The sequence below is a fragment of the Cottoperca gobio genome, chromosome 16, assembly GCF_900634415.1.
Source record: "Cottoperca gobio chromosome 16, fCotGob3.1, whole genome shotgun sequence".
Classification (NCBI taxonomy): domain Eukaryota; kingdom Metazoa; phylum Chordata; class Actinopteri; order Perciformes; family Bovichtidae; genus Cottoperca; species Cottoperca gobio.
This window is the reverse complement of record NC_041370.1, coordinates 4255032-4271186: the sequence shown is the minus strand read 5'-3', so window position 1 is coordinate 4271186 and position 16155 is coordinate 4255032. Positions and strand designations below refer to the sequence as shown.

At 45.5% G+C, this 16155-nt stretch overlaps 1 protein-coding gene across 4 annotated transcripts in view; it reads left to right on the top strand.

Annotated features, from left to right (window-relative positions):
- Positions 1 to 16155, top strand: part of cadm4 (cell adhesion molecule 4) — a 114157-nt gene that overhangs the window by 61972 nt on the left and 36030 nt on the right. Inside the window, exon 1 of one of the 4 annotated variants that reach the window (XM_029450676.1) lies at positions 13713 to 16086. The exons of 1 other annotated variant lie outside the window; for it this stretch is intronic. In XM_029450676.1, the coding sequence (XP_029306536.1) occupies positions 15990 to 16086 (97 nt within the window). In that variant the 5' untranslated portion in view covers positions 13713 to 15989. Of the gene's footprint in view, positions 1 to 13712; positions 16087 to 16155 lie in introns of those variants that run through there. 2 more of the 4 variants (XM_029450674.1, XM_029450677.1) reach the window with 2 other exon arrangements.

Genomic DNA, 16155 nt, shown 5'->3' with positions numbered 1-16155 from the left:
GGGGACAATTTTGGCCTGAGGGCTGTGACATTATCAAAGTGCTTTTTTGTTTTGGTGTGCGTGTGTGTGTGTGTGTGTTCACTCCACGCAGGGATATTAGTTATTTTAATGTGCATTTGCTGCTCCCTGTGCATGAGTGTATGTCTCTAAAGGCTCTAATACATTGTAACATTTCATCTGTGTGCGGCTATAATCCCTGTGCTCTAATATAGAAGCCACACATTAAGAACTGAAACTGATAAGCTGTGTCTGTGTCTGTGTGTGTGTGTGTGTGTGTGTGTGTCTGTGTCTTTGTCTGTGTGTGTGTGTGTCTGTGTGTGTCATTTAGCCCCTCCCCTCTCCTGTCCTTTCTTTGAACTCTGCTCCAGTGTTCACCCCAACAACTGCCGGACATAAGGACCATAACAATTAGATTCCGGGAAAACACACACACACACACACACACACACACACACACACACACACACCAGTGTCAGTTCTTAATGATTTTCACAGAAGAAAACAGCCAGAGTTTTATTGAAAGGAACACACCAGTTCCGTTTAAACTGACTTCCTATTGAATGTTATGCTCCCACGCACAAAAAAGTTTCACTGTTTCCAGCTGCCAGAGAGAAAACTGTCTACTGCAGTTTAAAGTAAAGCGAGGTTTGTCCTGTGGCAAAGTCAAATCAGGATATGCTTCTTCTTCCAGTGAACATGCACAAGCAGCTGAATATGCTGTGGTGAGCCCCCCAACAGGCCCTGGAAGTAATAAACAGAGAGAATACAAAAATATGGATTCTGCAAATGCAGTTTTTATTATCCAGTGTCCACCAAGAGTTCTGCATTTTGTTTTTTTCATATATTTTCTCTTTTTATAAAAAAAAAAAAAAAAACCTAAATAATTTTCTTTGAAAGAAAAATAATGAGCACCAAACAAGCAGTGTACAGACATGTATCAGATGTGGACGCTACACGCATCAACACCTGTGAGACAGAGAGAGACGAGGACAGCGATGAAAGCGTGGTGCGTCATGTGGACGAGACAGGACACACACGAAGAAAGACGGAGAGATCGTGGAACAGATTATGACCACCCAGCAAGAAGCAGAACGTGACAAACGGACATGAAATGGCATGATGCGTGATGACAGGGGCGGGGAAGGAGGGAGTGGCAGTGAGAGAAACAGGATGGAGTCAAGGAGAGGTAGCACGATGGGGGGTGGGGGGGGAGCAGGAAGAGAGTGTAGGGTATTAAACACAACAACAGAGGGAGAGAGAGGAAAAGAAAAAGGGGAGGGGGGAGCAGAGAGGAAGGGGGGCTGGTGAAGCGATGAGGCGAAAAAGCACAGCACACCAGGGAGAGATAGGAATGATGGAAGGGTCGCAGCTGAGGCGCAGGGACAGACGGACAGAGGGGGGGCAGAGGAAGGGATGCAGCGAGACCGCTTCTGTGTTTCCCGCTGCCTGAAATGATGACGTGGGAACATAATAAAAAAAATGTAATCCTATCCTCAATGTTCCTCCTGGTTAAATTATAAGTGGTTATTATTATTTTTTATATATATCAATGGAGAACGTGCTGGTCGTGGTCGCTGCAGCGAATTCAAAACACTTTTTTAATTGTAACTGGAAACTCATTCATCCAACATTCATCCATAAGTGATGAGATTTAAACTAATGTATTATTAACTGTGCAGTCTTTAACTTCCACTCGCTGTAAGTTGTGCATGCAACATAACAAAATGCACCTTTTGGAGTTTTTAAGTGAACGTCTCTCCATGTTTATGTACATTCTCATCTTTCCTGCTGATTATTCGACCATGAGAGCTTCTTGTCCATCCACATTTTGGACATGCCCCATCTGCTAGTCCCCTACCATTGTCTTTACAGAATATGAACAGGGTGTGTGTGTGCCCAAAACCCTGGACGCCCCCAGAATAATGGGAGAGAGAGGCTGTAAAACAAAGATATAGTAAGTCTGGGCGTGCGCCAGAGGATTATCAGGCTGATTTACAGCAGATTTGCTCACCTGGACAATTGGATCACAGGCTTGAGCGGGCCAGTGGTCAGCCTGCATTTATCTGGTAGAGTGAGCGATTCAATTCAAACACCGTGAAGCTCCGCAATGATGTCAAACATGTCCGATAATTATAACCCGACATCTGTACAGAGCCTGACCAGATCCTGACACACATTCAGTCCAACGGCAGATCCGACTGTAACCAGCGAGAGCCCAGTTTGTTATTCAGTGAGGTGAGGCTGAAGTGAGTTCTTTTGGGCTCAGCGGTCCTAAAGTCGATCATTTCAGTTTGATTGTTAACGGATAATATTGTTGTTTGTTTAAGTGTGTGCCTGTCTTCTTTATAGTTTCCCCCAGTGGTGTATTTAAAGAGCCAGGAACAGAAGATGCCATTTTTTGTTGGCAATTTTACTCCGCTTGAAAAACAACTTGCAACAGACTTGAAAATTGCCAAAGACAGAAAATCCATCACAGTAAAAAAAAACGAAACCTTGATTTGGTCTTGTTAGAGTTCTGTTTTATCATTATCTCATTGTGCCAGAGAGTCCCCAGGTTGAGTGCTTTCATATCACTGCGTTACATTGTGCTCCGCTTACTGTCAATCACCTGACATGGAGAAGAAATTAAATTCTCTGGCGGCACATAATCCCTCTCGAAACATGTTGCAATACAAACGCTGTCACAATCTAAAATATCGTTACAGCCGTGTCTTGTTGTTTGAGGCATCTTTTGTTATTCGGGATGCAAAGCAAGTTTCAAGAGATTTGACAAGATGAAGTCTGCAAAACAAGAAGATGTCAAGGAAATTGAAATCTTAATGCAAATGTCTTGAAATGTAGACTAAAGACAGAAGGCATAAATATATGTATAACCTGCACATTGCACCCGTATGCAATCCTTCATCTTTCTCTAATCTGTCTGTGAGCGTCATGATAGAAAACAGAGTTCTCAGATACTAGGTGTAGCTGCAGTATATCTACAGAATTGAGTTTTAAAGTCATAGAGTGCCTCAAACAAAGAAATAGAGAGAGGAGTAGTGTTTGCTAGAATGACATTTGAGGCCTTTGACATCAATAACTGTGTCAAAAGAAACAGAGTGACAGAGAAACAGAGAGAGGATGGTGTGTTCTGGTGACACTGAAGCCTTATTACGCTCCACACTCCCCCCTCCCTCGTGATCGCAGGAGTGTTTCCCAGGAGAGCAACTCACCTGATTGGCTGACTGTCAGGGTCCGGCAACTCTGGTCCGGAGGTGAGTGTGTTTCCTGATAGGTGGTCGCTAGGCGATGGATGTTAGTATAAGCAACTGGGTGTGGAGAAAGCACCCGCCGCAACGTGTGTGTGTGTGTGTGTGTGTGCGTGTGTGTGCGTGTGTGTGCGTGTGTGTGTGTGTGTGTGTGTGTGTGTGTGTGTGTGTGTGTGTGTGTGTGTGTCAGTGTGATAGCCTCCTGCAGGCTGAGCAAAGCAATAACTACTATTACCAAACCGTGAGCTGAAGTTTACTTATGCAAACATGCGTTCAGTAATGAAAGGTTTCCTCCGTTAACTGGAACCCTTCTATCTACTGTATACCACACACAGCTGGGAATCTGTGTGTGGGTTTGCGGGCCCCACATAGTGCCTTATTAGGCCTGTTTGTGACTTCCGCAGCTTAATTTAGTCCCCTGCTGGGGGTGTTATTCTCTTCATTAGAATTACCCACAGGTGTACTGGGAGGCTCACGTGTGCCTGATGGCAGCGGTGTTACAGGCATTAGTCGTGCTAGTTGTGGTCTAATTCTTCTTCTTGTGGCTGGTCTTTAAAAGGTCTCAAACTCCCCGAGTTCCCTGAAGCTAGACAACCAACCGTGCTGTTGAATTGAAGCTGAATGGAAATGTGGATGAGGCGAGAGGTGTATAAAATTCCAGCTGGTTAATTGCTCCGAGCTACTCCCGGCTCATTTGGTTGATCCCTCTGCTGTGGCTTTGTAGACCCTCCGTCCACTTTGAGTCTTCCAGGAGTAAATAGAGGAATGTGCGTGCGTGTGTGTGCGTGCATGTGTGTTGAATCCACTGTGTTCGGCGAGGCACTGTGCACTATTGGCTTGTTAAAGCGGTTTGAACAAGTATTTGCTTGTTAAAGGCAAACAGCACGCAGTCGCCCGCTGTACAATTAACGAGGGAGAGGAAATCTCTTAGGTGGATTGATACATGGTCTCTTTTACTTTTTGGCATGAGAGGGACGGAGCATCTTTTGCTCCTCTTGGCCCCGGCTGTGGTGCTGAGTGATTGACAGCTCTTGCAAACATGTCGGGTGAAGAGATTTGACATCTTTTCACATTTCACACTTTATTATAAATAATAATGACCCAAAGCCCAGTTGAAAAACAATAAACAGAGCGGAGACGAGAGCCTTTAAGGTCGGCCTTGTGTGTGCATACATCTAATCCTCTCTGCTTATTAAAAGTATGATCAATACATTGTGAATATATCTTCCTAATTATTCCCACGCAGGAGTGATTGATTGCTCGGTCCAGTTCAAGAGAGCATTAATACTTATTACGCAGGTAAACCTGTGGTGGCATATTATATATGAATAAACAAAGCCTGAGGGTAATTAGAGCTGTAGAGGAGGAAAGGGCTCATGAATAAAAACAGTGCAGTGTCAGGGTCACTTGTGTGGAGGCAGTGATCGGTACCTTGAATATGTGTCACTGGCTGTTTAGTACAGTGTGTGTGTCTGTGGGCAGTGTGTGTGTGTGTGTGTGTGTGTGTTAGTGTGGGAGCGACGTTGCATTAGCTAATAAACAAACTTTGAACACAGAGAATGTCACCCTTTAGTTTTTCTCCTCAGAGAAATACATGAAAATAGAAAAAATAACAAAGCTTCACAAAACAACAAGAGCAGCAAAGGAATCGCATCACAGCAGACGGTTCATGTTCCAGGACCCGAGACGTTGAGACTTGGGACGTTATAGCCTGAATAAAAGTGATAAACCTTTTCTGATCCAATCAATCATACTTGCTTTTTCAATCAGCGATCATTACTTTAATCCATTTTGCCAAGCTTGGCCTCTTAAAGCACAATTAGAAGCCTCATCACGTGTCACGATTAGTGAGATAGTCATTTGTCTGCGTTGATCGTTTAACTGGGATGTGGAGAAGCTACAAATGTGGGTGGATGCTCAAGTACCATTTCTGTAGAGCACAAAGACATGCAAAAGCAATTATGTAAGTGGCACCAGAGTGATTAAACAGTACATATATTATTATAATGTATAACAGTTACTGTATATAGATAATAGATATAGAGCCGCTGCTCCTTTATGGTTCATCTAGTGAGGAGCCACCTGGGCGCCTCCCTAGGGAGGTGTTCCAGGCACGTCCAGCTGGGAGGAGACCCCGGGAAAGACCTAGGACTCGGTGGAGAGATTATATCTCCTCACTGGGAACGCCTCAGGATCCCCCAGTCAGAGCTGGAGGATGTGGCCCGGAGAAGGGAAGTCTGGGGTTCACTACTGGAGCTGCTGCCCCCGCGACCCGACCCCGGATAAGGGTTGGACGATGGATGGATGGATGGATGGATGGAGATTATAGATCAATATGCTCAAGTTGTAATGATGCTGATCTCTCCAAACTAAAACAAAAACTGTTATTTTTGTTAAAATCTGTAAAAAAAAAGAAAGAAACTAAACAGATTTACACAATTTGTCAGAGTGATAATATAAAAAGGAAACGCAAATAAGTGAAATGAGGAAGACTGCTGGTGGAGTCACCTCGGAAGGAACAGGAAGTGAGTGTCCTCAGCGAGGGATGTGTTCGGTACAAGTCGGGCTAAAGAGAGGAGGACGGGTCTGGAGGAAGAGGAGACAGACTGATGAAGGAGGAGGAGCGGTTAGAGACGAGCTGTGACAGACTGTCGTTACGAAGGGCAGCTGCCGTTTTTTCTGCGGTGACTTCTAATCTATAACACACACACACACACACACACACACACACACACACACACACACACACACAGAATTTAAGATCTCCAATGCAAATACGAGTTCAAATGAAAAGACACAAACTAATTTAATAACATGTTCAGTCAACATACACTTAAAAAAAAAACCCACAATTATTAAAACTCTTGAAAAGTCTGAGAGATGGAGGAGATTTTAATTTCACAGCGCTTTGCAGCCAGTTTTGTTTACAAGGTGCAGAAACTAGTCGTGTTTAGAATGTATGCACAATTCATTTAATTAGAACAGGATCTGTGAACTGTTACTATAATTATCAGACTTAGAACGTGAACTACATGGGCAGCTTCGGGAGGAGACGTTCCAAACGAGCATTGTTCCTCATCGTGCTGTGGGATTACAAGTGCCACCGTTTGATTTGAATCAACACGGGGTTGAAAGAGTAGATCATCCTCTCTGTAGTGAAGCGAATGTACAAGGTGTGTTCAGACAGAATGAAAGGCGAAGATTAGAGGAAGCGTGTTTGCATACAAAGTCATTGGAAAGATGCGTGTGGGCACAATTAGCCCTCAAAATCTCTGGTGGCGGCGAAGACATGACGGAAATGTTTAAACTTGAGCAAATGATTTGAACTTACTTGATTTGAATCTGCTTCATAAACATACAGAGATGAAACGGGGATCAGTCAGAGGCTGAGATGCTTCTGTAGTTTCGTCTGTACAGCTGGTACATTGGCCGTTTGGGGAGAACCAAACACACACACACACTCACTCACACACACACTCACACACAGTCTGTGTCGTGGGAGTGTAAGATGTAGCAGTAGGTGACCTCCACAGCGCATCCCGACGCCTTTGTTCCTCAATAGAGGGGAAGAGTAATTGTGCATTTACTATTACATGTAAGAAGTCCTCAAAGCAAGTGTCTGGACACTCATGAATGCATGCACGCCGCTGTTGCACAACATGTCGTGCATTAGTGAAGCCTCGCGAAGGAGATAAAGGCGAACACTGAAGTTACAAGACAAACACTGTTTCTAAATATTTTCCCTCTGGCTGGAGTTTTAGGAAAAGCTCAAGGAGGTATCTCCATCCAAGCACTCGCTGTGGTTACGTATGCAAACCTACATCTCAGGGGGAATCACACTTTCCGATATACCCACTTGATTTGTCTAACTCATATTATCCTTGCTGAACTTCAGGGATTGCTTTATGGCCCGGAATAATTTAATGGCATGTGAAGATTGTATTAAAACACACTAATCCAAAGGTATCCACGGCTGTACACGTATATACATGTCACCGTGTGCACAACCGCGCACAGACATGTACACCCCATCACAGAGTCAGACAGGCGTGAACAAAGTAATTAAACACACTCTCTTTCTCTGACTCCTGCAGGTCCATAAAGAGTGAATAATCGAGCTGACATACCTACAGTGTATTAACATGCTGTTGCTTTAATATGCAGAGAGAGAAGAGGGAGGGAGGGGGGAGAGAGAGAGAGAGGGAGGGAGGGAGGGGGGAGAAAGAGATGAAATGGAATGGGAACAGATGAGAGGGAGAGAATGGAAAGCAGAAAGTGGGGGAGATAGAAGTGGTAGAGTGATAGGAAAGCAGTGGAGCAAATCAAAGTCAAATGAAGTGCATTTACATATTTAGATGAGCGCTCCTAGTCAGCCTGTCTAATTATTTCATCTCGATTTTTCATTTGCACGCCGTTCAATCCAAAAGCAGCAGGCCGTGAGGGGAAGTTTCTCTCTCTCCCTCCTCACCATTACTTTATCAAATTCACACTTGTCCCCCTCTCACTGTCTCCGACTCTCCAAGCCCTCGCAGCAGCCTTTCGTTATTCGGGTCATTACCATACGCTTTTTGTCCGTTCGCACGTGTTCTCCCTATCTCCCTTACAGCCTCTGCTCCCGCCGTCTCTCGCCATGTTTTATGCATACGATGATACTGCCCCACATGTGTCCAGAAATGTGTGTGTGTGAGTAAAGGTTCACTGCTAATGGCCTTTCGAGCACCATGTTTTATGCATTGTGTTGTCTTGACGGAGATAACTATGTGTATGTCAGTGTCCAATGCGTGTGTGTAGGTGTGCACCGACCCACTGTTAAACCTTTTAAATGAGCATGAACCATGTCAGGAGCAGCCAAGCCACGTTAACCTTCTCTCACTCATTTCCCCCTTTTTCTTTATGCCTTTCTTCACACTCCATAAATCTGTCTTTCTCGTCGCTCTCACAATCTTTCCGTCCCTCCCTCTCTGCTCACATCTCTCTCCGTCTCCCTCCCTCCCTGCTGCTCATCACTTTGTTTGCATCTCCTTTCTCTCTACATTACTTCCCCTTGTTCCTATAAATGTCCCCCTCCTTCTACTCCCACACTCATCAGCACAATCTATTAGTGTGCGTTTCTGTTTATGTGAACCTCTTTGCTCGTGTGAGTAGGTGTGTTGAGGCCGAATGGTGTGCATTTGGTGTATTGCGGTAGTGTGTCTGTGCTCATGCGGCACGTACGTGCGAGTGTGCGCGCACATGCATGCGAGTGTGTCTGCTGGCATAAAAGGTTGTTATGTGCTTTAGGTGTTAATTGGCTGAGGAGCTTCGTTAATATTCTCCTTGCGAGCCTGCTCGTCAGGAACAGAGCCGGCAAACTGATGAGTGTGTGATTTTCCTCCAGAGAGAGAGAGAGAGAAAGAAAAGGAGAAAGAGTAACTAGAGTGACTTCAGTTCAAAGACCCTCTGTAAGGTCAGAGGGAGAGAAGAGTAGAGCAAGGAAAAGAAAAAAGCAACAGAGGCCGAGAGAGGGCAAACAGGGAGAGAGACAGACGTGCAGGGAGGGGTCGGGGAAGCAACTGACAGAAAGAGATGTAGGGAGGGGAAGAAGAGATGTGATAAAAAAGCCATAAAGGGTTCCATTGAGGCTCTGGGTGAAAGGAAAGATTATATCATGCGAAGGAGAAATTATCCCTTTGTTAGGCGTTTGTGAATTGGCGGAATGGGGGCAAGGCGGTTAGCAGGGTACCCCCCCCCCCGGCGAGGTGGCACATAGCCACTCAATTGTAGTCACCCGCACTATGCCTACGACAGCGCACCGCTAACCTGGTCCAGATCCCGCTTCCAGCTACACCGAAACACACAAAGCATCCTCCTGCAGAACAGAAGCTGCAGCCTCGACAGGTTGATGTGCACATCAAACACACGTCACACACACACACACACACACACACACACACACGTATACCTGGAAAGTCAAGAGCGAGAGAGTGAACGGGTGCAAGCATATATAGGTACAGTGATCTGTCACACGCGCATCGGGGGACAAAAGAGTGTGCACACGTGTAACTCAAAGACGAGAGACTGACACGCACTGCAGCAGAGACAACAGTGAGCAGAGAGTCGTGGCCTGTCACTGGGAGGTACGATGCCACATGGATAATGGGTGTTACTCCCAGCAGGTAGCTGTGAAGCATGTGGCTCACAGCGCACACAGAAACACTCATTAGGAAGCTCAGGCGGTATGTTCTCAACTTGGCAGGTAACACTGTTTGCATTTATCTTACTGAATAAGGGATGACTGAGCTTAGCGTTCTGTTGCATCCCATCGGAGGGGGGGCTTGCATGCCTCTGCATAATATAATATGCCTGTAATGCCTAGTCATACTTAAACTGTGTGTCTTTCTATGAATGCATGAATACGAACAGCAGGGGCCAAGAGTACATTTAAGTGTCATGCCTGCATTAGAGAAGCGTCCGGCCCTGTTGGTGTATATACTGAGCCTAACGCCTCGTGTCCCGCCGTTCTCTTTATCTGAGCAAATGAGAGAAACCTGCAGCTACCTTCAATCTTTGGCTGCTGGTGTTACAAGGAAAGACTTTTCTGAAGCCCCTTTCACACACAACCTGTGCGCCTGCTGCGATAACTATTTGCAACTGTACTCTGTTCAAACTAAAGGTGCTATTGCTAAAAAAAAGAAAAAGTCATAGTTTCGGGCCCCCGAACAGCAGCTGTCTCCTCAGTCATTCACAATGCAACCTGCCTCCTGCGAAACACATTTACTAATTTGTTTTGCCAATTACGTTTCGTAGGGAAAAGTAATTGCTACCGGGATTACATTTAGTGACGAGGTTTTTCCAGTCCAGGAAGTTTTATATAGCGAAGTAACAGGGGAGGAGGGAAGGACAGATAGTGGGGCAAACAAAGCACAGGACTTTGACACGAGATCAGGACTTTGTGTTCTGTTCTTGTGGTGTACGAATATAAACCTGATCCTGTGCTTGGATAGCCAAGTTGTTTAATCTCTTCGCGTTTTGACCTGAGAGGTTTTTTTGTCCGCACTGGCTCTAAAGAAGAAGATTCCCCAGAATGTGTTGTGGAGAGACAAATTGCAAATTTGAAACTCTGGCTCACATTCATGTACAGCCCCAAGACTTTCAGGATGAAAGCATCTGAGGGAGTCACATTTTAGTCAAATGAGGAGCATTTCTATCGCAGTAGAGAGCTTTACTGGCTCCTTCAACTTCTTCTAGCTCCAGCCATCAGTAGCGTTCTCCACGTTCGCTTTCTGCAGTCTGTCACTGGAGTGTTTCCTTCTGAAATGCTTGCACGGTTATTCTCCAAACTCTGAGGGAATAAGGTACACTCGTTAACTCCATAAGTCACAGTCGGTACATGTGGTAAATGCATATTGGGATGAGACTAATAATAGGATGTCTACAACGGCTACCACATCGCCTCAATTGTCTTCCTTTTCCAACCCTGTGAAACCGGTGAAACACCAGTGCCAAGTGTGTTGTCTGCCAGCGAGTGAGTTTAATCTCCTGGTTCACTGCAGAGAGAGGTGAAGCAAAGTGGGCGTATATGAAAAACACACACTGCCTTGTTTGTGCATTCACATCGGGAAACATGTCGCGATGTGAACCTTATTGACTCGTATGTATCAACAGACTGCAAAATAAAGACAACTTTGTAATCCTATATGTAGTGTGAAGGAATACGGGTGGTGTCGTTTGAAATATACCTAAATGATTTGGCCGTATCGATCCCCCGTTGCCCAGGAGCGTGAGGTGAGCAGGAAGTAGTCTGAGCCGTGCCTCCACAAAATGCAGTCACTGATAGTGTCCATAGATCGAGGAGCTGTGACTTTTCTAATTAGAGAGTTCACAGCAAACCCAGTTGGATTAGTGCGTGGCTCGAGGCCAGCTATTAACACACAGTCAGACGAACAAGAAATCAGAAAGGCGAGAGGGGGAAGGAGAGCAGAGGGGCCACACCGACCCCCCCCCCCCCCCCCCCATGTGAACGCACTCACACCTGGGTCAAGATCGGTGTTTAAATAAGAAAATAAATGCCTGTAATTCGGTATTTCTGATGTTCTCCTGGTAAAACGTACAGATAGTGTAAGAAATCTTTCGTTTTGCAGTATCTTTAACACTCGTCGTGTGTATTATGTTTACACTGGAGCGAGCCCCCGAGGAGATTACTCCATCAGGACAGTTCAGATAATACTTCCCCTACGAGTGATTCCACTTTGTTGTAGTCTGGGACAAAATAAAACTTTATAAAAAGAAAACTTGTTTGAATTGCACTCAAGAATATACACAATCTATATTCATGACCATCTATATGTATGAGTCCACATGTTTATGTGAGCACACTAAATACTTAGATGTTCACTTGTGCTGATACACCCTTGGGGGGGGGGGGGGTGGGTGTTCGTTTGATTTATCTTTACCTTTCAGGAACATATGCACTCCTTCACACTTTGCCAGCTAATAAACCCTCAAGAATGACGCCTACACAGACACATATACATGTAGCCCCCACAACACACACACACACACACACATTCTCCCAACCCACTCGCCCGCACAACCTCAAGGGAGACATAAGAAATAAATTCAACACTTCCGCTTATCCAAGAAGCGCCTTAAGGACAAAGAGAAATTTAATCTCGGATAAGCCTCCCGATAGAATCTCTGCATTAGCCCTCTGCTGCTGGTTCACAGCTATCCCATCAACCCTTACCTCCCACACCTTGGCCCGATTCCCTCGCATCTCTCCTCCTTCGACACTGCTTGTTTTTTGTATTTCTTCAAATTCCCTCTACCCTCCTCTCTTGCGTCTCTCAGACACTTTTCACTTTGTCCTTTGTCTTTAGTTGCACTCTTTTCCTTGCCTCACTGTCAGTCTCTCTCCATCCCTCGTCTCCCCTCCGTGTGCCTCCAACTCCTTTCCCGTGCTTCCCAACAGCCTCTCTCTCTCTCTCCATCTATTCCCACTTGTGGTACATACTGTATATATCTATATTTCTGTTCCTCTCCCATGTCGGAGCGCTTTAATACCAATGGTATTAAATGCTGGCACGACCTCCTTGGCATACTTAAGCAGGCAGGGATCCTTGTAAGGCTGTTTGAGTGCTTAATATTTTCAAGCACGCCGCTGACTTAAGCCCCTTAAGTGCTTTGGCAACACTTATTCCACGGTGGCACCAATGAAGCCCATTAAAAATTTGATTTGGATGAGCGGGAGAGAGAGAGAGGGGGGGGGGGGGGGAGAAAGAGAGAGAGACAGAAAGAGGGAGAGAAAAAGAAGAAGGGGGCATAGGGGACACAATTTGCCATTACCTCCCTTCCTTCCACATACACTGTGACAAAAACAAATACACCCATCAGGGGGTTGCCCACATAGGGACTTTAACACACACACACACACACACACACACACACACACACTCTCGCTAAGTCGTGCAATGTTTGCAATGTGTTCCTCTTCTTGTCTGTAATTATGCCCTTTGTTGCTCTATAAAGTACTTTGTGATGACCCTGTTTGTTTGCTTTTAAAGTGCTTGATAAATAAATGTGACTTTATTTGACTTGATAATAGGGAACAGCATGTTTCAAATGGAACGCGTAAAGACGTTTGTAAATACAGCGTGTGGCAGATTAGAAGTGATAGTTTACGATCGGTTGATTAAGAATAAGAAGAGGCGCTATTACAATAGCAAGACTTGTGTTGCCTTTCACATTTTACAGGGCAATAAAAGTCACAGACACAGTCTACTGTCGTTACCACCATTGGCATCGCACTGCCACTTGTATTGCCAATAGCAGTAATGTTAGTGCATGTGGCGATGAGCACGAACAAAGGAATTGCAGTATGCACGGCGCGTTGATGACAAAAATATACAGCTTGGACTCGCTGTTAGCGCTGATATCTGTTTCATCAGTGTAGAAATATGAGGCTGATACCTTTTATTGAGCCAGGTTCACATCAGCATAACTCATAACGCAGTCACAGTCACGTTCATTTCTGCTGTATCCACATCCACTTTGAATTACAAATGCCACACATAAACATGTAGACAGTTCTTGTCAGCAGACAGCCGTACGCATCCCTGCAGTCATAAAAACGGCCATTTAACATAAAGAGGCACTATGATGCCTCTGTGTGTGCCTGCAGGGATAAATTAATGTGTAGTAGATAGTGAAAGGGCCAAACAGACAGCCAAATGTACACTCTGCTTCGGACAACACTGGACAGACGAGCACATTCAGACACACACGCCGCCACTGTTGCTTGACCTGAAAGAGAAGCATTGTCGCTGATTCCATCCGCACACACACACGCTCATCTCTAACCTTCACAAAATAGTATGCAAAATATGCAGACACTGATCCCACACACACACACACATTCTAAGCAAGGGGAGGGTGGCCAGGGGTTATATAAACAAGCGGAACACAGGAAACGCAAATGCAGATGGATGCGCTCGCCAGCGAAACCACATTGGGATTATAGCAACTTTCGTAGATCAACAGGAAATTTGAGAAGCGAATGGAGGAGACACACTTGTAGGAAGTAACAAGCTCGTACGGATTGATAGGAGGACTGGACGAAGCGGAGGAAGAAAGAGGGCAGAACGGATCAACTAAACACAATTAAAGAAGATCAATTTGAACGAGTGAATAGACTGCAAGTCCGTCTGCTGCCAGGCCCCCGACCTGCCAGACCTGAGTTGTGGGCGCACACCAACACAGAGAGTCATTTTCTCAGCGTCAGCCAGTTGACCGGTGAAGTCAGCGCTGTAAGGGAGATTGGCGATGATCCACTTTCTGCTTTGCCAGAAGTGTCAGGGCCATCGCCGTTAGAACTCATTGTGTGTGCTGTGGCACAGAGAGTGTGCAGTAATCTAAGGATGACACCCACACTTTATTCCATCAGATAGTGCTCAGTGAGGTGTGTGGTGCAGCTCATCACGCTTTGTCTCTGCACTACAAACACACACATATTACTTACACATACGAAAGCTACACACTCCCAGAGACCGGCGATGCGTTGGATCCTGACAATCAGCGGAACTCTGTCCGGACCTTAAACACAGCAGACTTTCAGATCAGTGTGTGTGTGTGTGTGTGTGTGTGTGTGAGTGTGTGTCTGGAGTGTACCCGGTGGAGCATGTTGGAAAGGAAGAGTTAGGCAGGTCGATGCTGCACGATTACACCGTCTGATAGACTGTGATTATTCTGAGAAGTCTAAAATTACCATGTAAAATCACTGACCGTTTACGCCACAGTGTATACATGATAGCGTATTGAAAGAGTTCTAGCATTCAAGCGAATAATGGCAGATACCTTGAGAGAGTAATGTGCGAGTCTCTGGGGTAAAGTAGCGAACTAAGACGTGTAATATCTGAAACTAAAGCGTCTGACTGCGCTGTGTGCTCCGAGCAGGTTGGTTATTCTACACGGGGCAAGCACTTCCACTCTCTGTCTTTATAGAGCGCCACTCAAGCTCAATGGATTTTATTTAACCTTAGCTATCTCCAGATGAGTTGTAGTAAGATAGTGTCTCCATCTCTCTCCAGAGGCCCGGCCGGTTTGGTTATAGCTCAAAGGAACATTGACTTCTCTCTGCCGATTTGTCGGGTGAGAAGTGCAGAAAACCCTGTTTGACTCATTAAAAAACAATGTGTTCAAGAGTGAACATTGTTGCCCTAGATTTCTCTGTCCTCGAGGGTGCTGCAATGTAGGTAGCTCCATTTCAAAAGTTAGCATTCAGTCAACATCAGTAGAGATACACTTGACTTGCTTTGGAAGAAGTGTTTCTCAGCCTGTATCATACTGAAATATTGTATTATTGATGTTTTCTCTTCCTTCGGGCGGTGTGGTCTGACCCACCCGACACAAGCACTGTGTTGTTGTGGTTAATTGTGTGGCTGAACTAGCTTAGCTCCAACTTTGGCACTGCAGTGCAGCGTACAGTCAGTGATGAGCTAATTAGGTTGCCCCTCATTTGGTTAATTGCACAGCTGCCATTGCTGAATACCGTTGCTGGTAAACACAGTGTTGCAGGTGTACTTCGGTCACTGTTGGTATTGGTTTTTGTGGTTTATTGATCGAGGAGTCTTGGGCTTTGGTCTCAGGAGGCTCAGAGCAGTGGTAGAAAATAGGTAGTCTAGCAGTGTTCGCTTTGTTGTCGTTTTGCTTAGATGGGACTGAGCTCCTGTACTGCTTTGTAGCGGCAAAGCCTCTGCACTGTACGGATTTAAGACAATGCATGTCATACGTTCTTTCTTCTAAGGTGCTGAAGTCAACAGTGGAACTTGTTGTTGCTCTAAGCTCCTCTCTGTGTGCATTGTGATATAGGGTCTAAATCACTAGCTCTGTTAGCGCCCTGAGGTCTAGTGCACTGCGTGCAGACCCTGGCTACAATTCAGTTCTATGTGACTTTGCAGCTAAGGCAGTTTCTTTGCATGTGTTGTGTTCCAGCGTAGCACATAAGAGTCCTTTCTTTAAATGTTGTCCTCAAACAACATCTTCTGTCTGATTGCACTGAAGTAAAGCTGGGCAGTTAGCGTGTGCCCGTGTCTGCAGCATTGCAGTTGAGAACAAAGCCGAGTGTGTGTGTGTGTGTGTGTGTGTGTTTGTGGGCTAGTTTGTCTGTAGCAGTGCAGGCAGGGTCACAGAGGAGCCATTGATCAAACGTGCACATCCACACATCAACACGCTCAAACATACACACACACAGCTTCTCAATACACAATGAGGCCTCTCCGGAGCTCTGTCCTCTGTCGCCTCCTCCCTGCACCCTTCTCTCTGGTCCTGCGCAGCCTTGTCCTGGTCCTGCTCTGCACCACTCGTAAGTCTTGCACACATCAACACCCACATGTGCATGCACCTATACAGATTAAATGAGACGTGCAGTATC